The sequence below is a fragment of the Notolepis coatsorum genome (genome assembly GCF_963971535.1).
Source record: "Notolepis coatsorum genome assembly, chromosome: 18".
Lineage (NCBI taxonomy): Eukaryota > Metazoa > Chordata > Actinopteri > Aulopiformes > Paralepididae > Notolepis > Notolepis coatsorum.
Genome location: NC_140182.1, coordinates 37,986,041 through 38,006,823, shown reverse-complemented (window position 1 = coordinate 38,006,823; position 20,783 = coordinate 37,986,041). Strand labels below are relative to the sequence as shown.

Genomic DNA, 20,783 nt, shown 5'->3' with positions numbered 1-20,783 from the left:
CAATTGTGTGTATTGAGCTGTACTGTATTTGTACCCATTCTGCAATCTGTTAATAAAATGTTCAATCAATCAAACGCCAAAGCCTCACGCAAACCAAAGATGTCCCTCCCACCCCATGACGTATCCATGACGTACCCAGTCTTGTCTGCAGCAGCATGCACTGTGTGAGTGTGTGTGCACTGCAGCAGTAGTAGTGTTTGCGTTGAGCTCAGGTTATGATGATGATGAACCATAGTTGCTGGTTGACTAGCGGTATTTCTTTTCATCAATACTATTTTGGGTTGTCAAACTTGTGAGCTGAAGGGGGGGAATTTAAGGGTGAGTGACATGATATGTTGCCGATTTTGTAACGTAATAGCTCATGTTAACTAGCTCGCTAATATAAATATAATATAACGTTGGCTAAGAATTCCCCCAACTCGAATGTTTGCTCGTGCAATCGCTAGCCGGCTAATGTTAGCATATCTTTGTGTTTGGCACACTTTACTTGGCGGTACCATAATTGGATCAATGTTTCATTTGTGAGTGCCGATCATCGTACTGTAAGTGTATTGTCTCTCTTTAACACACCGGGTGTCTGTCTCTTCTAGTTTGAATGTGTGGTGGCATCTTGTTCTCGCCAAGTTCAGAACAACTCTGGAGGAGCGACAGAGCTGAGGAGGGATGCCGTTCCTCGGGGATGTCGCCGGTGGCGCCAACACTCCCCTGGTCATCCTCACCTTCCTCCAGCAAACGGGCTGCGGGAGTTCAGACCTGCAGCAGGAACTGGACTCCCTGGACTGGGACCTGAAGCACCCCGGGGACCCGAGCGACACCCACTATGACTATGAGGACGGAGAGCTTCAAACCGACGGGCACTTCTGCAGCAACATCAGCGAGGCACTCCGAGACACGCGGCCTCAACTGGAGCTGCCCAGTGAGTCGGTTTACTTTGTTTACCTTTTTTAACTGATTGATTGATTGATTGAAAACTTTATTAACAGATTGCAGAATGGGTACAATACAGTACAGCTCAATACACACAATTGTTAAGGGGATGCAGACCAGAGAAAGACTTTCGTCTTGTTTCCACCAGGGTCCCCCATTTTCAATTCATCAGGACATATATGACATACATGACATACAGATAGTCAGTACTGCTACATCTATACATTTATGACATACCAGATTTGCAAATACAGTACTGTTTGTGATACAGAAGGAGTCAAGAAAAGGGAGTATATACATTTGACGTAGAAACTGTACATTGGAGGAGGTTGGGTGGGGGGGGTTGGGTACACTGGGATATTGACAACCATACTGGGTAATTTACATTGGAGGTGGTTGGGGGGGGGGGGGGGCACACTGTATAAACAAGCAAAACTGTACATTGAGGGGGGGGAGACTCTGTACAAACAAACAAAATTGTACATTGGACTATTGACAAAACCATACTAGGTAAATGACTGTACATTGGAGGGGGTTGGGTTAGGATATTTACAGGGGCCAGTGTTGAATTGCAGTCTCCCGTAGGTGTCTCTTGAGAGAGGTTTTGAAAGTGGGTAGTGATCCACATTCCTTTACAGCTTTGGGTAGGGCGTTCCACATTGATGTGGCATAATTGCGAAACGTGTTTAGTCCCTTATTTGAGCCGAATCTGGGTTTAACATGATTTGTGGAGCTCCCTCTGGTGTTGTGATCGTGGTATTCACTGACCTTTGGGAAGTATTTTGCCATGTACATGGGTACCTTGGTCGTGTAGTGTATCTTGTAGACCAGGCCCATTGCAAGTTGCTGTACTCTGTCATCTACTCTAAGCCATCCTAGGTTGTCAAAGTGGGCAGGGGTGAGGTGGGTTCTAGGAGTAAGGTCAAGCAGTAGTCTGACCAGTTTGTTTTGAGATGTTTGTAATTTTGTTTTTAGCGCCTTTGAGGTGCTTTGGTACCATGAGGTGCAAGCATAGTCGTAGTACCCCTGAATGAGTGCTCCTGCCAGAGTCTTCAGGGTATTCTTGTTTACCAGAGAGGAGATCCGGTACAAGAACCGAGTTCGTTGGTTGACTTTTTTTATTACATTGGATGCCATTTTGTCACAGGAGAGATTAGCCTCTAGGATGGAACCCAGGTAGGTAATTTCATCTTTCCTTGTGACAATATTGTCACCCACTGTAACTGAGAACTACACTGTTCCATCTGAGGCCTCAATGTTCAAGATCATAAACACGAGGCCTCATACAGTATCTTTACCTGACTTTACTGTCTAGTGTCACAAGTTTGATTGATTGATTGATTGATTGAAAGTTGTATTAACAGATTGCAGAATGGGTACAGTACAGCATACACACAATTGTTAAGGGGTTGCAGACCAGAGAAAGACTTTCGTCTTGTTTACATCAGGGTCCCCCATTTTCCATTCATCATAACATATATGACATACATCATGACATACAGATAGATATTAGACAGTACTGCTACATCTATACATTTATGACATACCATATTTACAAATACAGTACTGTTTGTGATACAAAAACAGTCTAAAAAAGAGAGTATATACATTTGACGAATAAACTGTACATTGGAGGAGGTGGGGGGGGGGGGGGGTTGGGTAGGTGGGGTGGGGGGGAACTGTACATTGGAGGTGGTTGGGTGGGGGGGTGTAACTGTACATTGGATTATCGACGAAACCTTACTTGGTCCCAAGAAGAGTGTCTGGGTCGTGTATTATTGGGTTAGGACATTTACTGTACATTGTACATTGATCCAAATAGATAGGCGATGATGCACAACATGAACACAGTTGCAGTCTATTGTACTGTGGAGATACAAGCACAATGGTGTGTTCTCTCACAGGGCATCTAGCATGTGTATGCATCTTGATAATTATACTAGTATAGGGCTCGGCGATTGATTAAATTTCAATACTGGTAGGTCAATTATTATTATTATTATTATTTAGAAAAGACAAATAAACTAATTCACTGAAAAACACTACATCCAAGAGATTTGCAGGAAATCTGTTTGATAAAGTCTTCATGTCAACATTCACTTCCTACTTTCACTTTTAATCACTTGGATGGCCTTATTAGGCTATTTTCACATTAATGTGAGGGTGAATACTGGAGTAGGGCTGCTCAATTATGGCAACAATCATAATCACGATTATTTTAGATTGATAATGAAATCACAATAATTAAACACGATTACTCATTGATTTGAGAACATCATATGAGGACGACTGAATTTGTTTTACCTTTCTTCTCGACCAAAGGCTGCCTTCTACAAGTTAGCAAAGACATTTCTAAATAACTGGAGAAACGCGCCGTGGCTCCCTCCTCCCTCTCAATCAGGGGTGCACCGATGTATCGGTCGGGTATCGGCCGATAAGTGCCTTGTTGACTGCAATCGGCCTATCGGCCGATAAGCTCAAATGTGCCGATGGCAGTAGCCGATAAATATCCATCAATTTGTGTAGCGTCAAAAGACAAAAAAAAGTTCACTCGCGACCTGCACAACACCGTCCCCAGTCCCCCCCCCACACACACACACACACAAGCTACTGCATCAAAGTTACTACTTATGATTAACAAGGCATTCGTTTTGTGGCATTACCGTTATATAGTTAGTGTTACACGTTCAATAACATCAGCATATTATTTACCCGAACGTAGCAAGCGTTCATACTAGCTCAGTTCCTTCCGTTGCTCATAGAGCCCTGAGTTTTACCCATTCTGCAATCTGTTAATAAAGTTTTCAATCAGACGCATGTATAGAAAGGCTTTGTTTTATTATAACATTTGTTGCAGTAAAATCATTATGCCTCGTTTAAGTCATCCTGCGGAGCTAAAAGCTAAACGTCGGCCGCGCCGTTGTTGTTGTTGTAGAAAAGCTCTCGTCAAAATCAATGGCGGACAAAAGCGGAAGTAAAAAATGTATACGCGCTTGTCGATTGGTGGTAACAGCAGAGGCGGGTGCAAGCGGTGTGTGACGTAATTGGCAGAATCGACTGTCAATAAAAATTTCATTGGTTGAGAGCTATGGTTGAGACAATAGTTACCGGCTGGGCTGCAGCTGGATACTATTAGGCTTGTTCAAGATGGGATAGGCGGACGCAGATCTGCGCAGGTTTTACTACTGCCTCGCCAAGCGCGTTGCATGACGGTTAGAATGTTGTCCGATTTGCTCTGAAAATTTGACGAGGCGAGGCGCGGAACTCCCGCGGGAGCGAGCCGCGCGCAGCCTTCAGAGCGAGGCTCCACAGTACCTCTCAGCCGGCTGCTCCCGGCTGGGAAGCGACTTGCTACGGTCGCGCAAAGCGCCTATTGGCTCAGAAAAGTTGTCAGTCACCAGCCATGTGACAGCCAGGGAGTTATGAGACGTTTGATTGATTGAAAACTTTATTATGTTATGCGTTATCATCATATCATCATGATAAACTTCAAGCTGTCAGACACACACACACACACACACACACACACACACACACACATACACACATGCGTCGTCTGTTTTGCCTCAATACTGTATATATAATTCTGTTTTGCCTCAATATACACAGTATACATATATATATATTGATGCAAAACAGAATTATTCAGCAGTGTGTTGTGTGTGCGTGCGGCCAGGAGCGCGCAACAAGATGGTATACATTAATTATGGTATATGAATAGTATATTCCACTGTAGCAGTATATGGTGTGCTGTACATTTGAATCTGATCTAATTTTGCACACGGCCATCGCATTATAATGAGCTGGACAGGTGTGCAATGTGTGTGTGTGGTGACGTAAAAGCGTATCTGCCGCGCGAGACTAGGCGAGAGGCTCGCGTGAAATCGGCAGTGTCCGCCCTCTTAACTCCTCCCCCGGCTTCACTCGGCTACTCTCGTCTACTAGTCGAGGCAAACCGAAATCCATCTTGAACAAGCCTATTGTCTCAACCATAGCTCTCAACCAATGAAATTTTGATTGACAGTCGATTCTGCCAATTACGTCATACTGGGAGAACTAGTATCTAGCTGCAGCCCTGCAGAACATACTGGGAGAGAGATAGTGCTATTTCTTGATGTTTCCTTTTTTTAAGTAAGTAAAGAGGCCGATGTTCATATCGGTGAGCACAATTTGTAACACAAATATACAGTAGTTTCATAAAAAAATATATATATATATATTACAAAAAAAAAATATCACAAAAAAATAGTAAAAAAAAAATATTTGCCACAAATATTGGTATCGGCCGATTGTGTTAGTTGAACAATCGGTATCGGTGGCAAATTTTCATATCGGTGCATCCCTACTCTCAACACAAACTGAAACTACTGTTTGAGACGGAACACGCGGCACAATAATAGTTTTTTATCTTGTTGTCATGATCGTGGGAAGCCTCTTGGCCTCTCCCAGTTCTGGTTGGGCAGCCAGAGATTCTACAAGGAACCATGTGTGAGCACAGAGACAAAACAGGGTATTTGCTAAACAATTTAAATAAACACAACATATTATTCAACAGAATGCGTTTGTCTTCTGTGCATGGGTTTGCCCAGTATACATGTAAGATACAAACAATGCTAAAGGCCTAAGCTAAATGTTTGGCTAGCATGACCACTTGACCAGTTTGACCACATGTGGGGACCAGGGCTAAATCAATTAAGAATGTCAGGCAACCATTACAACTCGGATAACCCATTAACCATACACAATCCACAATGATATGCCAGCAAGATGTTATTATACATAGAAGAGTGGTGTGTGTATGGCCAATGTACATCCTACTTATAATAATAATAATCAACTTTATTTGTATAGCACCTTTCATAAAGAAACTGCAGCTCAAAGTGCAGAAAAAAGACAGGCATAAAATTAGCACATAAAGTGCAGACATATAAAATCACAGTTTTTCACATTAGGATCTAACATCCCAACAGGCCACCTTGTTTATGGTTTGATTGATTCAGTTTTAAATAGACAATAATAAAAAGAGTAAGATAAAATAGACAGAGTAAAATAGTGCAGAAAAAAAAATATATATTTTACAGTGCAATAAAATAGTTCTGGATTACTGTTGTCTTTACCTTCTCTGTTTGGTATCCACAGTTTAAAACTTGACAGTCTTCCCTCCTGTTTTATACCCCCTATAGGGCATGGGATCATAGCCCCATGACAACCTGCATGATGCTTTCTCGGTTTTCAAGTCACGGTTCGGTGACCTCTATTCAATAACGTTTTACAATAAAGTGTAGTTTACATAGCAAATCCGAAGTATTTACAACCAGGGCTTGAGATTGCTCAGAGTGCAAAATCACTGTCTTCGCGACCGGTTGTTGTTCATGAAATATGAACTACACGTTCTTCAGCTCATTGAAAGTGAAAGTGTCTCCTATCAGTCATGCAGCGCATTCAGGCCTACACCCACCGGGGGCAGTTTTTTTCCACAATCTAATATAATTATAAAAATGATAGAAAATTATTTAATATATAATATATATTTTTTACAAGTCAATTATTAATTTGAATATAGAATATTAGTTGACAGCCCTACTTAACAGTAACTGCACACTACATCACCCCTGAGTGGAACATGGAAAGCCAAACTTTCCCCCACTGTACCGAAACAAAAACCGAGGTACATACCGAACCGTGGTTTTTGTGTACCATTACACCCCTAATATATTGTTATGGTAAATGTGGGAAAACTGTGATTTTGCACATTCCTCAGAATAGACACCTATTCCCCTGTCAAGCTGGTAAATTAAATTTTTTAGGACAATAATCTGTTAACCCCGTATTAACACTATGGTCGCCAAAAACGCCGTACCACGTCATTCCCCGCCATGCTCATTCTGCCAAAGACGCTGTACCACGTCTTTGATATCAATATTTCAAAAATCTGTGATCGAAATCATATTTCTCCCCCGGAGACTTGAGATCTACTGTTGATCCCCTCTCAACTCTCCAACGGTTCAAGAGCGCCATCTGGTGGCCGATCGGCGGATCGCCCAGAGCGGAAACAGGAAATGGAAGCTGGTGCTCATTTCAATTCGGTCCGATCACTCGCTAATAGTCCCAGGACTCGAGCTAGACACAACGGATAGCAATCCGTTACCAATAACTCGATAAACAACATGATTTGGACGTATATACTATTATACAACCTGGAAATGGATCGCATATTTCAACATCCCATAATAGGAATATTTCTGCTCCACGCTCATCGCCCAACACTATGAGGAAGCTACTGTAAGATTCAGCGTTTTTTTTAACGTGTTCGATATAAACTGCTCTGATGATCATATCACCCACACTAGATGAATCATCTAACGTTGGCCACGGAATTATAAACAACCCCCCCCCCCCCATCCGGTCAACATCAGATGATCAGTAGTAACTTCTAGAAGCACGTCCATTTGAAATTTTTTTTCTCGCACAGATTGCTATCAAACTGTATTTGATCATCAATATAATGCATTTAGGTCTATAAATCACGTTCTGGAGAAAGCTGCAGAAAACGATAAAAACATACTTATACTTTAGACCGTATTTTAGTATGAATATGTGAATGAAAAAGTATAACGTTGCTACACCCTGAACAATAGATACTTGATGTTGAATGGGCCATAGTAATGTCAATTTAGCAATACAATTTAAAAAGTTATAGCCCTGCAAAGAAGGGGAACTTCTCCATAGACAAATAGAGCTGGCGGAGGATGGTATATTAAGAATATAAGCCTGGCGACCAAAGTGTTAATTAATGTAGTGTTTTTTTTTTCCTTCAAATGTAGCCAAGAGTAAAGACCCTAACCCTGTCAAAACAGCAGTCAAAGTGTATATTTTCAGCACTACGTTTGTTTAGTTTACCAATGATTTTAAGTGTTATTAGCGAAATATGAGTTCATAAATGTCTCGGCACATCCCGGTGGAAACCGGATGAATTAGACGGAAATAAAGGAAGCTGTCATAAGTGTGTGTAGTCCTATGAAAGAAGAGACCCAGGGCTTTCAATGGGCTTTCGGATTTCATAAAACTACACTACCCAGCTCACGGCAGCCCCTGTCAAACTTGGAGCCGTCTGAGGTGAAATAATATTTCACTTATTTTTCATGATTATGTCTCACGGGTCGAACAAACCTGAATGTTATTGCAAAATTCAGTACTGTATCTACCCTGCCCTTTATTCATTTGCTTAGATCTTTTGTACACTTGATATCACGAAGGTGCTGAATTTTTTATCAGGGGAAATACATTCCCTGAGGTCCATAGATGTCCCTAGATACCAGGAACATGTAAATGGACCTTGAAGAAGTGGAGCAATCTTCCATTTACTTAGGTATGGGCTAGGGCTTAAGAACAAGTTTTGTTTAGTTTCCTTTCAGCTCAGTGTAGAGAAATGCACCGATACTAACAACCGCCTTACTGCGCACGCGTCTTATGACGACACTGTCGACACCACGTATCTGTGACACGCTCGCCCCGCGACAACTGTAGTAGTTTCGGGGGGGCCTACCACCCCCCCCCCCTGAAAAAAATCCTAGGGGAAACACTGCATTATATAATAGACATATAATACACATACAACACTGTGTGGTGGAACACGTCATGATTGTACATAATGTGTCTGTCGCAGTGAACCCGGCAGAGGCGGCGGCCCTGAGGGGTGTGGCGGTGGGGTTAATTGAGATCGCAGACCAGCTGGAATGTGACATCATCGCTCGAGCTGCAGAGAACCTGGCCGCCAGACTGCAGGACTCCCCATTGCGCGTGAGTATGACTGAGCACGCTTGGCATTAAAGCCATCATCTCTGATTTACTGGAGCTCAAAAACAAAAAGACTAAATAGAATGGGTTTAATAAAGAACAATTTGTGTTGTAAATGTCAGAAAGAAACAGGCACTTTATTACATTGCATTTGGGAACGCCCAATTATTCAACCCTTTTGGGGAACAATTCTGGAATATCTGGACAACTGGGTGGGAAGGAAATTACCAATATTTCCAAGATTATGCCTTCTAGGAGACAGAAGTCAAATACACAACATATCAAGTGGAGAATTATCAGTGATTATGGTAGGTATACCGTCTTGTGCTGCTGGGATGAAAATGCTCGTTTGGTCGCAGCTTTCGTTACACAGTAGCGGGAGTTGGTTGGGCTTGACGTGCCGAGACAGCTTGTACACAACCCGAAACCTGTCTGGCCTCACGTGGTATGAGGCTGCAATCCATTACCTGGAAGACAATAGGTCAGGGGAGGGGACTAACAAACCAACTCCAAAACACCAGAAGCCAGAAATGGTGGAAGGTTGGGCTTGGGGCCAGCGACCCCATCCTGTAAAAACCCCATTGCTACAAAAACGTCAACAAAGAAAAACCGGCCCTGAGAGAGGATGGACCTCAAGTAGGAAGTATGACTCAGTGTGGTGAAAGCCGGAATCATCCGGAAGCTACCCTGCCGACCACCATTCTCTCAAGCAGGGCCATTACCACCATCGGAACATGTAATGTAAGGACCATGTATGAAGCCGGAAAGACTGCGCAGGTGGCTGCCGAGATGAGGAATTACAATCTTGCCATACTCGGAATCAGTGAATCAAGGTGGATCGGATCCGGCCAGAAGAGGCTCGCCACGGGCGAGATGACACTGTACTCAGGCCATGAAGAGGACGATGCACACCATACCCAGGGAGTGGCCTTGATGCTGTCCAAGGCTGCCCAGAGAGCACTTATTGGATGGGAGGCACATGGTCCTAGGATCATTGCAGCTTCCTTTTAGAACTATGAAGGCAAAAATAAACATGAACATTATCCGGTGCTATGCCCCTACAAACGGAACACCTGGCGCAGATACTTGGAAGATGATGCCAAGAAGATGGGACACACCTGGGGCCAGCTTGAGAGGTTGGCTCAGGATCGGGATGCCGTTCCAGAACCATTGTTGATGGCCTATGCCCCAAACGGGGTAAAAGGCGTAAGTAAGTAAGTATGGTAGGTATAACTGGCTGCTAGGCGAAAAGACAAATTTAAATAGCTTTAAATCAAATTAATTTTCATATTTCTCCGGTGCTCAGCTGTATCTATTCTAGCCAACGAATGTGAAGTTTACATTGTACTGGACATCATTGTACACCCCAATAGACGTGACAGACCTCAATGTTTACTTAAGCATTACATCATGCGCAGGAGTGGTTTGTGAACAATAAACCATGCCTAGGGGTGGTCGTTAGACCCCCCTAGGCATGGTTTATTGTTCACAAATCACGACTGCAAGTGGTGTAATGCTTTTATACAACTGCCACATTCATCCAACCTTATTGCTATACAATAAACACACATTAATCGAAGATTTATTGAAAAAACCATCCGCCAGAAAAAGTAGTTCCCACAACTACAAAAAAGACAAGTTGCCTCCATGTGGAAGCAGCTTGAAGTGCATCCAACCAACTAACACATCCAACTGTGTGTTATTGGAATGGTTGAGAGAAGTTGCCTCCATGTGGAAGCAGCTTGAAGTGCATCCAACCAACTAACACATCCAACTGTGTGTTATTGCATCCAACTGCCTTTCAACTAAGGCATCCAACCAACTAACACATCCAACTGCCTTTCAACTAAGACATCGAACCAACTAACACATCCAACTGCCTTTCAACTAAGACATCCAACCAACTAACACATCCAACTTTTCTTTAGTTTTTAATTATGAAGTTAGTGGTTATTGGAATGATTGATTGATTTATTGAAAATTGTATTACCAGATGCAGAATGGGTACAATACAGTATGGCTCAATACACACAATTGTTAAGGGGATGCAGACCTACTTTCTATAGAACTTCATTCTTAGATGCTTCTATAGAAAGTAGGTAAAACAAATTAAAAAGTTTTCTTTGCCCTATAGGAAAAAAAAGTTTTCTTCGCCCTATTTTTTTATTTATTTTTTTAGCCTAAACTTAACCAGTTGGAAACCAGGCGTACAGTAATAAAATTAGCAATCAACCAATCAATCAATTCAATAGACCATGCTCACTTAAAACAGCGCAGCACTCAGCTGCTCCTCTCAGTCTGACTTTCCCCCGCTGTTGCAGACAGGAGTGTGTGTGTGTGTGTGTGTGTGTGTGTGGGGGTGGGTGGAGACTAGAGCCAGCGTCGGACAGTGTTGAGAGTGAGCGCTCAGCGCTGCAGTCAGAGGGAAGGAAAAAGAAATTCAAATCAATCAATCAATCCGCGATTTTTCTTTTGTTACACAATGATTCATGACCCATAGATTACACAATCCAACATTGTGTAAGAGACTAAGACATTCGCCGTGACAGAATCGCTTGATATTTAGTCGTTTTGACGCTATCAATATCCATTTGTTAAAGATTATTGTCCGCCATCTTGTGATCCGGCGGAGTGATGTGATGTGATTCGGTTGTGGGCGGGTCCTAGGACCAGAAGCGTGGAATTGTGAAGAATAAACACGTGTAAAATGACTGTTTCAGCCAATCAGAATCGAGAAATTTGCATGCCGTTGTATAAAATGACAGACGTGACAGACCTCAATGTTTACAATGACAAACAAAGACCTGACAGACCTCAATGTTTACAATGACAAACAAAGATGTGACAGACATCAATGTTTACAATGACATAGACGTGACATACCTCAATGTTTACAATGACAAACAAAGACCTGACAGACCTCAATGTTTACAATGACAATTGACAAACAAATACGTGACCGACCTCAATGTTTACAATGACAAACAAAGACGTGACAGACCTCAATGTTTACAATGACAAACAAAGATGTGACAGACCTCAATGTTTACAATGACAAACAAAGACGTGACAGAAAGGTAGAAAGGGTACCGTATCCCCACAAATCGGGGATTTTAAGTCTGAGGCTGGCTACTGGCTTTTCCTTTTGGCTGTTCTGTGAGGCTCTACTGTTAATGTTTATGAAAGCTTACCTTCATCTAAACAATAGAATAGCGGTGGGTAGTGCGGCCGGGTAGCGCAGCGGACTAAGCGTCTGTCTACCACCACAGAGCCAGTGGGATCGAATCCGGCTGTGGTGCCTCCAGCTTGGCCGACCGTCCACACTAACACAATTGGCAGTGTTAGCGGGTGGGAAGCCGGCATGGGTGGGTCCTGGTCGTTGTAAACAGCGACTCCTACAGTTCGGTTGGGGCGCCTGCACAGCAAGGGAAGGATCTGGGAGAGGTAGTGTGACCTTCTACACGTTACACTCTCCCGGTGAGAGTCCGCGCTGCCAAGTGAAAAGAAGCTGTGGGCTGGCTACGCATGTGTCGGAGGAAGCATGTGATAGTCTCCGCCCTCCCAGACAGACGGTAGGGGGTAGAGTGCGCAACGACCAGGAAGGGGAGTGGGAATTGGCATAACGACTAACATTGGGATGGGAGAAAATCGGAAAAAGGAGGAAAAAGACAACAAAAAAAAGAATAGCGGTGGGTAGTTACCACAGCAAGGATTTGAAAATGATAACAAACATCCTGAATATTAAGAACCTTCCACAGCAGCCATTGTGTGATTATTGATTGAATTCTTCAATCAATATTGGAAATAAAGAAAATAAATACTAACCTTCAAACTGTCTTTAACTATTATGCATTTTTCTACTAAGTAATCTACTGTGCCTATATTACTACCTACTATTATGTCTATACTACTATGCACCAAGTTCAACTCTGTTTGGTGAACAATATGACCTTAGCTGCCAGAGTTGTACCCTTCCTGCTGACTTGTTGTACTATCACTTTGTTGCTCTATCATGTCTCTGGAAAGTAATCCACTCGCAATCTGACATTGGTCGCACACACACATGCACTGTGTGAGTCGTGAGACGTGTGTGTGTGCAACCAATGTCTGATTGCGAGTGGATTACTTTCCAGAGACATGATAAAGCGTACAGGGGGACACTGAACACAAAACTGCTCCAGGTAAGACCTAACTTTGCTGTTACTCCCGGAGGCGCAGAGAAGTGGGGCAGACTGGTGTCAATTCTGATCAGCGTTTTTCCAATAATGGAATATTCTCCGCGATGCAACGAAACGCACGTCTGGCATACCTCTGGCAATCGATCCCACCCCGATATATTTGATTCCCTGTTTATGTAATATAATTTGTGGAACCAAATAAAGTATTAAAATGTGTGTCGTGTGTGTGTGTGCGCTTGGACGTGCGCTAAGGCTGCCTCACTAAACCGTTTATTTATATGTATTTATTTCTGGAGCATTAAATGCATTTATCCTCTCTGGCTTCGGGAAGTCTGATCATGCGGCCATCTTTCTTTCACCAAAATATAAACAAAGAATCAAGAGCACTCCGGTAGTCTCGCGAGAGGTGCAGAAATGGGATGTGGAGTCAGAGGAGACGCTACAGGCTGCGCTTGAGTGCACAGACTGGAGTGTATTCCGTGACACCGATAACATTAATGACTACACGGAGACAGTGCTGGACTTTGTTCGTACTTTGGTGGAAGAAACAATCCCCACTACCATAATTAAAGTTTACCCAAATCAAAAGCCCTGGGTAGACAAATCTGTCCGTGAAGCTCTGAAAGCGCGCACCACAGCATACAACGCTGGCCTGGTGGCAGGCAACATGAATGACCACAAGGTGGCGCGATACAACGTAAGGAGGACAGTAATAGAGGCAAAACGGCGCTACAGGGATAAAATTGAACTTCAGTTTGAACAGGCTGACTCCAGAGCTATGTGGCAGGGCCTCAAAACGATGACAGACTACAAAGGCACCTCCCTCAAACTGAACAGTGACATCTCCTTAGCAAATTATCTCAATACCTTCTATGCGAGGTTTGAGGCTGGTAATAACAACACCAGCCTACAAGCCACAGCAATGTGGGGGGGGGGGGGGGGGGGGGGGTCTGCTGATGGAGACTCAGTGTTCAGGGTAACAGAGCATGAGGTGAGGCGGACCTTTAAAAAAGTGAATATCAGGAAGGCAGCAGGACCGGACGGCATCCCCGGCCGCGTCCTAAAAGTCTGTGCCGGCCAACTGGCATATCGCTGCTGTCGGGACAACCTCATAACTCCATTTTTTTAATATTTTTTTTATTATATAAATCAACTCCGTAGATCATCCTCCATATGTGTGTGTGGGTTTTACAAAGTTTAAACAATGGGAAAGCATTAAACCGATCATCTGTCTAAACCTCCTAACTCTATTCACCCTCAAATCTGTGTTAGTTTTTTTCATCTGCTGAAAAGTTGGGTTTTTGGAGTTATGAGGTTTTGTCCCGACAGCAGCGATATTTAACCTGTCCTTAGAACAGGCTGTCATCCCTGTAACAATAGGATTGTTCTATTTAAGTGCTGTTGCACGTAGGACTCTTTTAGAGGTGACACCGAGGGTTCACTTGTGGTGGAACCAAGCTTATGTTGTAACCATAACAACTGTGAATAAAGTACAAGTAAGCAAGTCTGCTTTAACCCTTCATTGTGTACAGTCGGGACACGGACAGAACATAATGAAACAATCCCCACCTGCCTGAAGAAGTCCACTATCATCCCTGTACCTAAAAAATCCAAGCCTGCTTGCCTCAACGACTACCGCCCTGTAGCTCTCACCTCCATAGCCATGAAGTGCTTTGAGAAGCTAGTAAAGGGCTACATCTGCTCCTCCCTCCCCATCAACCTGGACCCCCTGCAATTTGCATACCGCCCTAACAGGTCCACGGAGGACGCCATAGCCCATGTGCTGCACACAGCAGCATCACACCTGGACAAGAGGAAGGGGAACTATGTGAGAATGCTATTCATCGACTACAGCTCGGCATTCAATACCATAGTCCCCTCCAAACTCATAGCCAAGCTCAGGGACCTGGGCTTGAACTATGACCTCTGCCAGTGGGTCTTGGACTTCCTGACGGGCAGACCCCAGGTGGTGAGAGCAGGCAACTGCACCTCCTCATCCATCACCCTCAACACCCAGGGCTGTGTTCAGAGTCCCCTCCTCTACTCCCTGTACACACACGACTGTGTGGCTCAGCGGAGTAACAACACAATCATCAAATTTGCTGACGACACAGTAGTGGTGGGCCTGATCTCTGCAAACGACGAGAGGGCCTACCTGGAAGAGGTCAAGGTCCTGGCGGGATGGTGTAAACAAACACACTGCAGCACCCACTCTCCACACTTTAGATCACCTAAACACACTTTATATTTATTGGTAAAGGATTTGCACTACAACTCGTACACCTGACTGTAGATTGTACCTAAATTGTACCTCATCCCATTTCTGCTTTGCACTATATAGTATTGTATATTAGTACATTGCATAGTATATTGTATGGTAACTCAGTTACTTCTATTCTGCATCGAACATTGTACATATGTCTATACTGAACACTGTGACCTCTATTTTTACTTCTATTTTACATGCTATACTATTGACCTCTATTTTTACTTCTATTTTACATGCTATACTATTTTATTTCATACTTATCTTGTCTAGCACAATCTCTGGAGCGTAACAGTAAGAAGCATTTTGTATAAAAGTATTCTGTACTTCTGTATGACAACTATTAAAGAAAATTGAAACTTGGTTGGATGGTGTATTGTACTTGTGCTGTATAATAACAATACATTTTAATCTAATCTCATTTTGAGATCAGTCGCAACTCGCAAACCGCTTCCTGTTGAATGGATCAGCATGCAATACCAGAAACTCTCAAGCTGTTTTGCATACACCTCACCTGCCTTATAAGGAGCATGCGGGCGTGACTATGCAAATGAAGTGAGCGCGAACATGCATTTGAGTTTAAGAATGAGTGGGATGCATGATGCAACCGACCTGGGTAAGAACAGATTTGGACGTTGAGAACGGCTTGATGAATGTGGCAGTGGCTTTTCTTATTGTTCTCTTAAAGGTCAACCTCCACGTTGTATTTTTGTTCAATAAACAATGTGGACTAGGCCAACAGTGACTTTCATGAAGAATTGGAAAAAAAAGTATTGAAATTGACCCAGTTTTAGCGTTTTTATCAAAACATTTTGTCTGCCCAACACAATCACCACGCACGTGCATATTTTAATCAATGGTTCATAACGTGCGCGTGTAATGTCGTCACAACAGGTATTGGTCACCAGGGGGCTCTGTGACCCTACTCCTGTGCTCTGGGAGTCACAGGCAGTAGCAAGGAGGCAGAGCATTATTTCCGGCGTTGGGTGCATGATGCGCATGCGCTGTGATCACACCAGGCAGCCAACGCCGGAAATAATGCCGTTTTGAGCAGTTTATAAAAAATATTTAAAATGTTTATTAGCAACGCAGAGCTTTCAAACCATCCCGTATCTCTGTCCGAAACCCTCGTGCAACTGTGAGTACATTTGAAATGTCTCTGTGATACTTGTATAACGAACGGTTCGGCCAGAACCAGTCCTTCATGGTAAATCTAGGTTGGTTTCCTATTAAGGAGCAAGTGACTGTGGATTCACTCGGTGCATCAGTCACGAAAGGGGCTATGATGAGCTTGGCAAGCCAGAGTAAAACACAGTTTTCATTCAATCAATCAATAACAACATTAACCAGACTCTCGTTGTGTCTATTATGCTAACGCTAACGTTACCTCATTGTGTCTAATCTATTCTACAAGCTTTAACGTTACCTAGCCTCTCGTGTCTATCTGCTAACGTTAGCATTAGGCTAACTAACGTTACGTCCCTAACCCCAACAACAAGCGTAACTAATCAGCGATCTTTTTGTCAGACTAAACTCTCCGCTCGGTGGCAAATTGTGTTGATGTCGGTTTTGTTTCATCAATAAATGAGGCAGAATACACAGTGACTGTATCCTTTTTTATTGCACTTGTTTCTTGCTGCAAACATACATAAGACATCCTACGCGAGACATTAAAGATGGCGGCGTTCTGTTTTCGTTCAGACTCCCCAAACAGTGACGCGTCTCTCTTCTGACCAATCAGTGGTCTGCAGTTTTTCACGTGACATTTCTGGAGCTCTCATGCTGATCACCAGCAGCCCCGCCTCCCCACACGGAGACAAACTGAGTACTTTATTTTAGTGGAAAAGCAACATTAGATTCGGCTCATTAATATGCACCGGTGTCCTGTTGTGACGTCGGCGTTTGATAAGCTTTTTTGATTCGCGCGTGCATGTTATTCGTGCGTGGACCTTTTTAACTCTTTCAGAGTGGCATTTCCGGTGTCAAATGGAAAAAAATAAATAATGAAATTATATACCAATGATGTAAACTACCCATAATTGATCAGTAGGGTTTAACCTGGAGGTTGGCCTTTAACAGACCGGTAAGCAAGAATATAAGAAAAATAATAAGAGTATTGTTGAATGAGGCCCATTGACTAAATGTAAATGTGAACCATAGCTAGCTATAGAAGAATAATATATGGCATGTGAAAAGGGCCTATGAGAACTATTCTATTATTGTATCTATTAATGCAGGGGTTCTCAAACTTATTTATACCATGACCCCATTTTATTTAGGATTTTTTTGGCGACCACATAATGTATCGTGTAATTTCTACGTGGAACTAAGGAATATCAAAATAAAAGCACACGTTGAACTTGATTGTGCATATTTATTAGAACATTTAATTACAGCACTATGTTATCAATACACATTTATAAAACGAGGCATATTTAGCCAAGAACAGCCCAGAACAGGTATTTATTTTTACTTGTTCATGCACTGTTGCCTACCCACGACCCCACTTTGGGTCACGACCCGTAGTTTGAGAAGCGCTGTATTAATGTATTTCTTAAACGCTCAGAACGTTGCTTTTGTTCCTTCTTCTTCTTTTCCAGCGTTGGATGCACCACCTCACCCTGGAGGTGGAATGGGTGCTGAAGCAGGGCCTGGCTCGCGGCCTGGAACAACTCCCCCAGGAACGGGTGATTGTGGCCGTCACGCTCAGCCTGGTGAAGGGGGTGTGTGAGCGAGCCCCCAGGCTGCTGAGGAGCCTGTTCACCACTGCGCTGCAGTACATCAACCCTGCTGCACCGTCCACTCCAGTTGACAGTTGCAAGGCATAGTCAGAACTGCCACTACCAAGGAAACTATAAAAGAAGGAAGGGTCATCCGTCAAGAGTACCAGCATTCTATGCTCTGCTTGGTGCCAGTTCTTTTGAAACCTGTATTAAAATGCAAAATATGGCAGCTATCTGAGGAAATATACACCAACCAATATCAAACATTAGCTAGTTAAAGGAACACGCCAACTTTTTGGGAAATTCGATTATTTGCCATCTACCCTGGAGTTAGACAATGTATTTACCATCTGGATAAATAAAAAAAAATTACATTTTCGTTTTCTAAGCAGATATATACTAAATTTTTTTCAAAAAACAAAGGGGCTTTTGAGGTGATGAAACCACTGCGCCCAGGCAGCAGTGGTTCGGCAAAAACTATTTCAGAGTATATATCTGCTTAGAAAACGAAAATTTCTAATTATTTTGAGTAAATTAAATATGAATTCCAGACAGCTAAATATGAATGAAATAAATGAGTTGTATTTGGAGTGTATTCGTGATGTTGGGAACTAGGCTACACTGGCACACCTACTTCCAGTGAATGACGCTAAGCTAGGCTAACGGTGCGGCTGTTCCCTAAGCCTAATGCATGCACAGAGAAGAAAAGGGTATGTATCTGCTTGTCTAACTCCAGGGTAGATGGCAAATAAGCTAATTTCCCAAAAAGTTGGCATGTTCCTTTAGCAATGCAACAAATTGCAGATGATTTTGACATCCAAGGTAATAACCTGTTTAAATGACCATAATGTGGAGACGGCTGATCCATTCAACTCAATGTCTTCCAAACTGATAGTTTCCACACTTGGTGCCAATGTGCGGTCATAAGCTACACTGTGATGAGATGACCCTTCCTTCTTTTATAGTTTCCTTGGCCATTACAAGGAAATGAACATAGAACAACCTAAGTTGTGATGCATTATTTAACCGGTTCTAGTTCTTCCTTGCCATTCGACTGTGAGAGTTGCGTCTTGTGTTCCTCAGAGGCGCTTGCCGCTGGTCTTAAAGGCTCGCTGCTCAGGAAGGGAGGGCCACTTTCTAGTATTTTAGGGTCATGCATTTTTATTTGTTTAATTGTTTGATTACATAACTGTGATGAGTTATCTGAGAGGCATACCGTGTTTTTTTTTTTAACTTGAATATATTTTTTTAATATGTATTAGTTTATCCTGTATTGTTGGCATACAGTTGACAACTGAATTATTTACAGGAATATTTTCTTAATGACATCCTTTCTGTAATTAGTTTTGTAATGCAAATATTATTCTAGTTTTGAAAAAGTTGAATTTCATAATTTTGAATTGCCACGCCAACATGTGATGTATAGCCTATGTGTGATAAGAATTGCATTAAAATGACTCAGAAGAATGGACTTATTTTATTCTCATACTGCACTTTTGAAATTACAAACAAAATGGACGAAACAGAATAGTCAGTGGAGTCTTGACGTTCTTTCCTATATCAACAAACCACAGCAGACAAGTTCCTGAGTGACTTCTGGTAATAAAGAAAGCCAAACACCATACTGCTCTGTAGCACTCTAGCCAAACACCATACTGCTCTGTAGCACTCTATCCAAACACCATACTGCTCTGTAGCACTCTAGCCAAACACCATACTGCTCTGCAGCACTCTAACCAAACACCATACTGCTCTGTAGCACTCTATCCAAACACCATACTGCTCTGTAGCACTCTAGCCAAACACCATACTGCTCTGCAGCACTCTAACCAAACACCATACTGCTCTGTAGCACTCTAGCCAAACACCATACTGCTCTGTAGCGCTCTAGCCAAACACCATACTGCTCTGTAGCGCTCTATCCAAACACCATACTGCTCTGTAGCACTCTAGCCAAACACCATACTGCGCTGTAGCACTCTAGCCAAACACCATACTGCTCTGTAGCGCTCTATCCAAACACCATACTGCTCTGTAGTGCTCTATCCAAACACCATACTGCTCTGTAGCACTCTAGCCAAACACCATACTGCTCTGTAGTGCTCTAGCCAAACACCATACTGCTCTGTAGCGCTCTATCCAAACACCATACTTCTCTGTAGCACTCTATCCAAACACCATACTGCTCTGTAGCGCTCTATCCAAACACCATACTGCTCTGTAGCACTCTAGCCAAACACCATCCTGCTCTCTAGCCACTACATCAAACACCATACTTCTCTGTAGCGCTCTATCCAAACACTATACTGCTCTGTAGCGCTCTAGCCAAACACCATACTGCTCTGTAGCACTCTATCCAAACACCATACTGCTCCGTAGCGCTCTAGTCTAACACCATACTGCTCTGTAGCACTCTAGCCAAACACCATCCTGCTCTCTAGCCACTACATCAAACACCATACTGCTCTACCGCTCTATCCAAACACATACTGCTTCGTAGCGCTCTATCCAAACACTATACTGCTCTGTAGCGCTCTATCCAAACACATACTGCTTTGTAGCGCTCTATTCAAACACTACACTGCTCTGTACCGCTCTATCCAAACACATACTGCTTCGTAGCGCTCTATCCAAACACATACTGCTTCGTAGCGCTCTATCCAAACACCATACTGCTCTGTAGCCACTCTTATGTCAAACACCATTTCCCTTTGTACATAAAGGTTTTGCATTAGCATTTGATTAGCATCACCACTTCTAACAATGACTAACTGAAATTGCTTACCCGTACAAATAACCTCTATAAACCCAATGGCCTGAAGCAGACAGAGGTATGTTGACTGGGTTAAGCAGCAGAGGGAGGTAGATGTGTTGTCTGGCTGCTTTCCTGAA

General features: G+C 43.0%; 1 protein-coding gene across 1 annotated transcript; it reads left to right on the top strand.

The window, feature by feature from the left end:
• The first annotated feature begins 180 nt into the window (after nucleotides 1–180).
• Nucleotides 181–19,332, top strand: bida (BH3 interacting domain death agonist). The gene is made up of 4 exons (XM_084334800.1): nucleotides 181–318; nucleotides 591–916; nucleotides 8,594–8,727; nucleotides 17,769–19,332. Exons 2-4 carry the CDS (start codon nucleotides 664–666, stop codon nucleotides 17,994–17,996), a joined length of 615 nt encoding a protein of 204 aa, XP_084190926.1. The 5' UTR covers nucleotides 181–318; nucleotides 591–663; the 3' UTR covers nucleotides 17,997–19,332.
• The last annotated feature ends 1,451 nt before the right edge of the window (nucleotides 19,333–20,783 follow it).

Excerpts from the sequence above, each read along its gene's own strand:
- bida (XM_084334800.1), top strand. The coding sequence starts at position 664 with ATGCCGTTCCTCGGGGATGTCGCCGGTGGCGCCAACACTCCCCTGGTC. Across the intron at positions 917-8,593 it reads GCCTCAACTGGAGCTGCCCA|TGAACCCGGCAGAGGCGGCG; the intron begins GTGAGTCGGTTT and ends TGTCTGTCGCAG. Across the intron at positions 8,728-17,768 it reads TGCAGGACTCCCCATTGCGC|CGTTGGATGCACCACCTCAC; the intron begins GTGAGTATGACT and ends CTTCTTTTCCAG.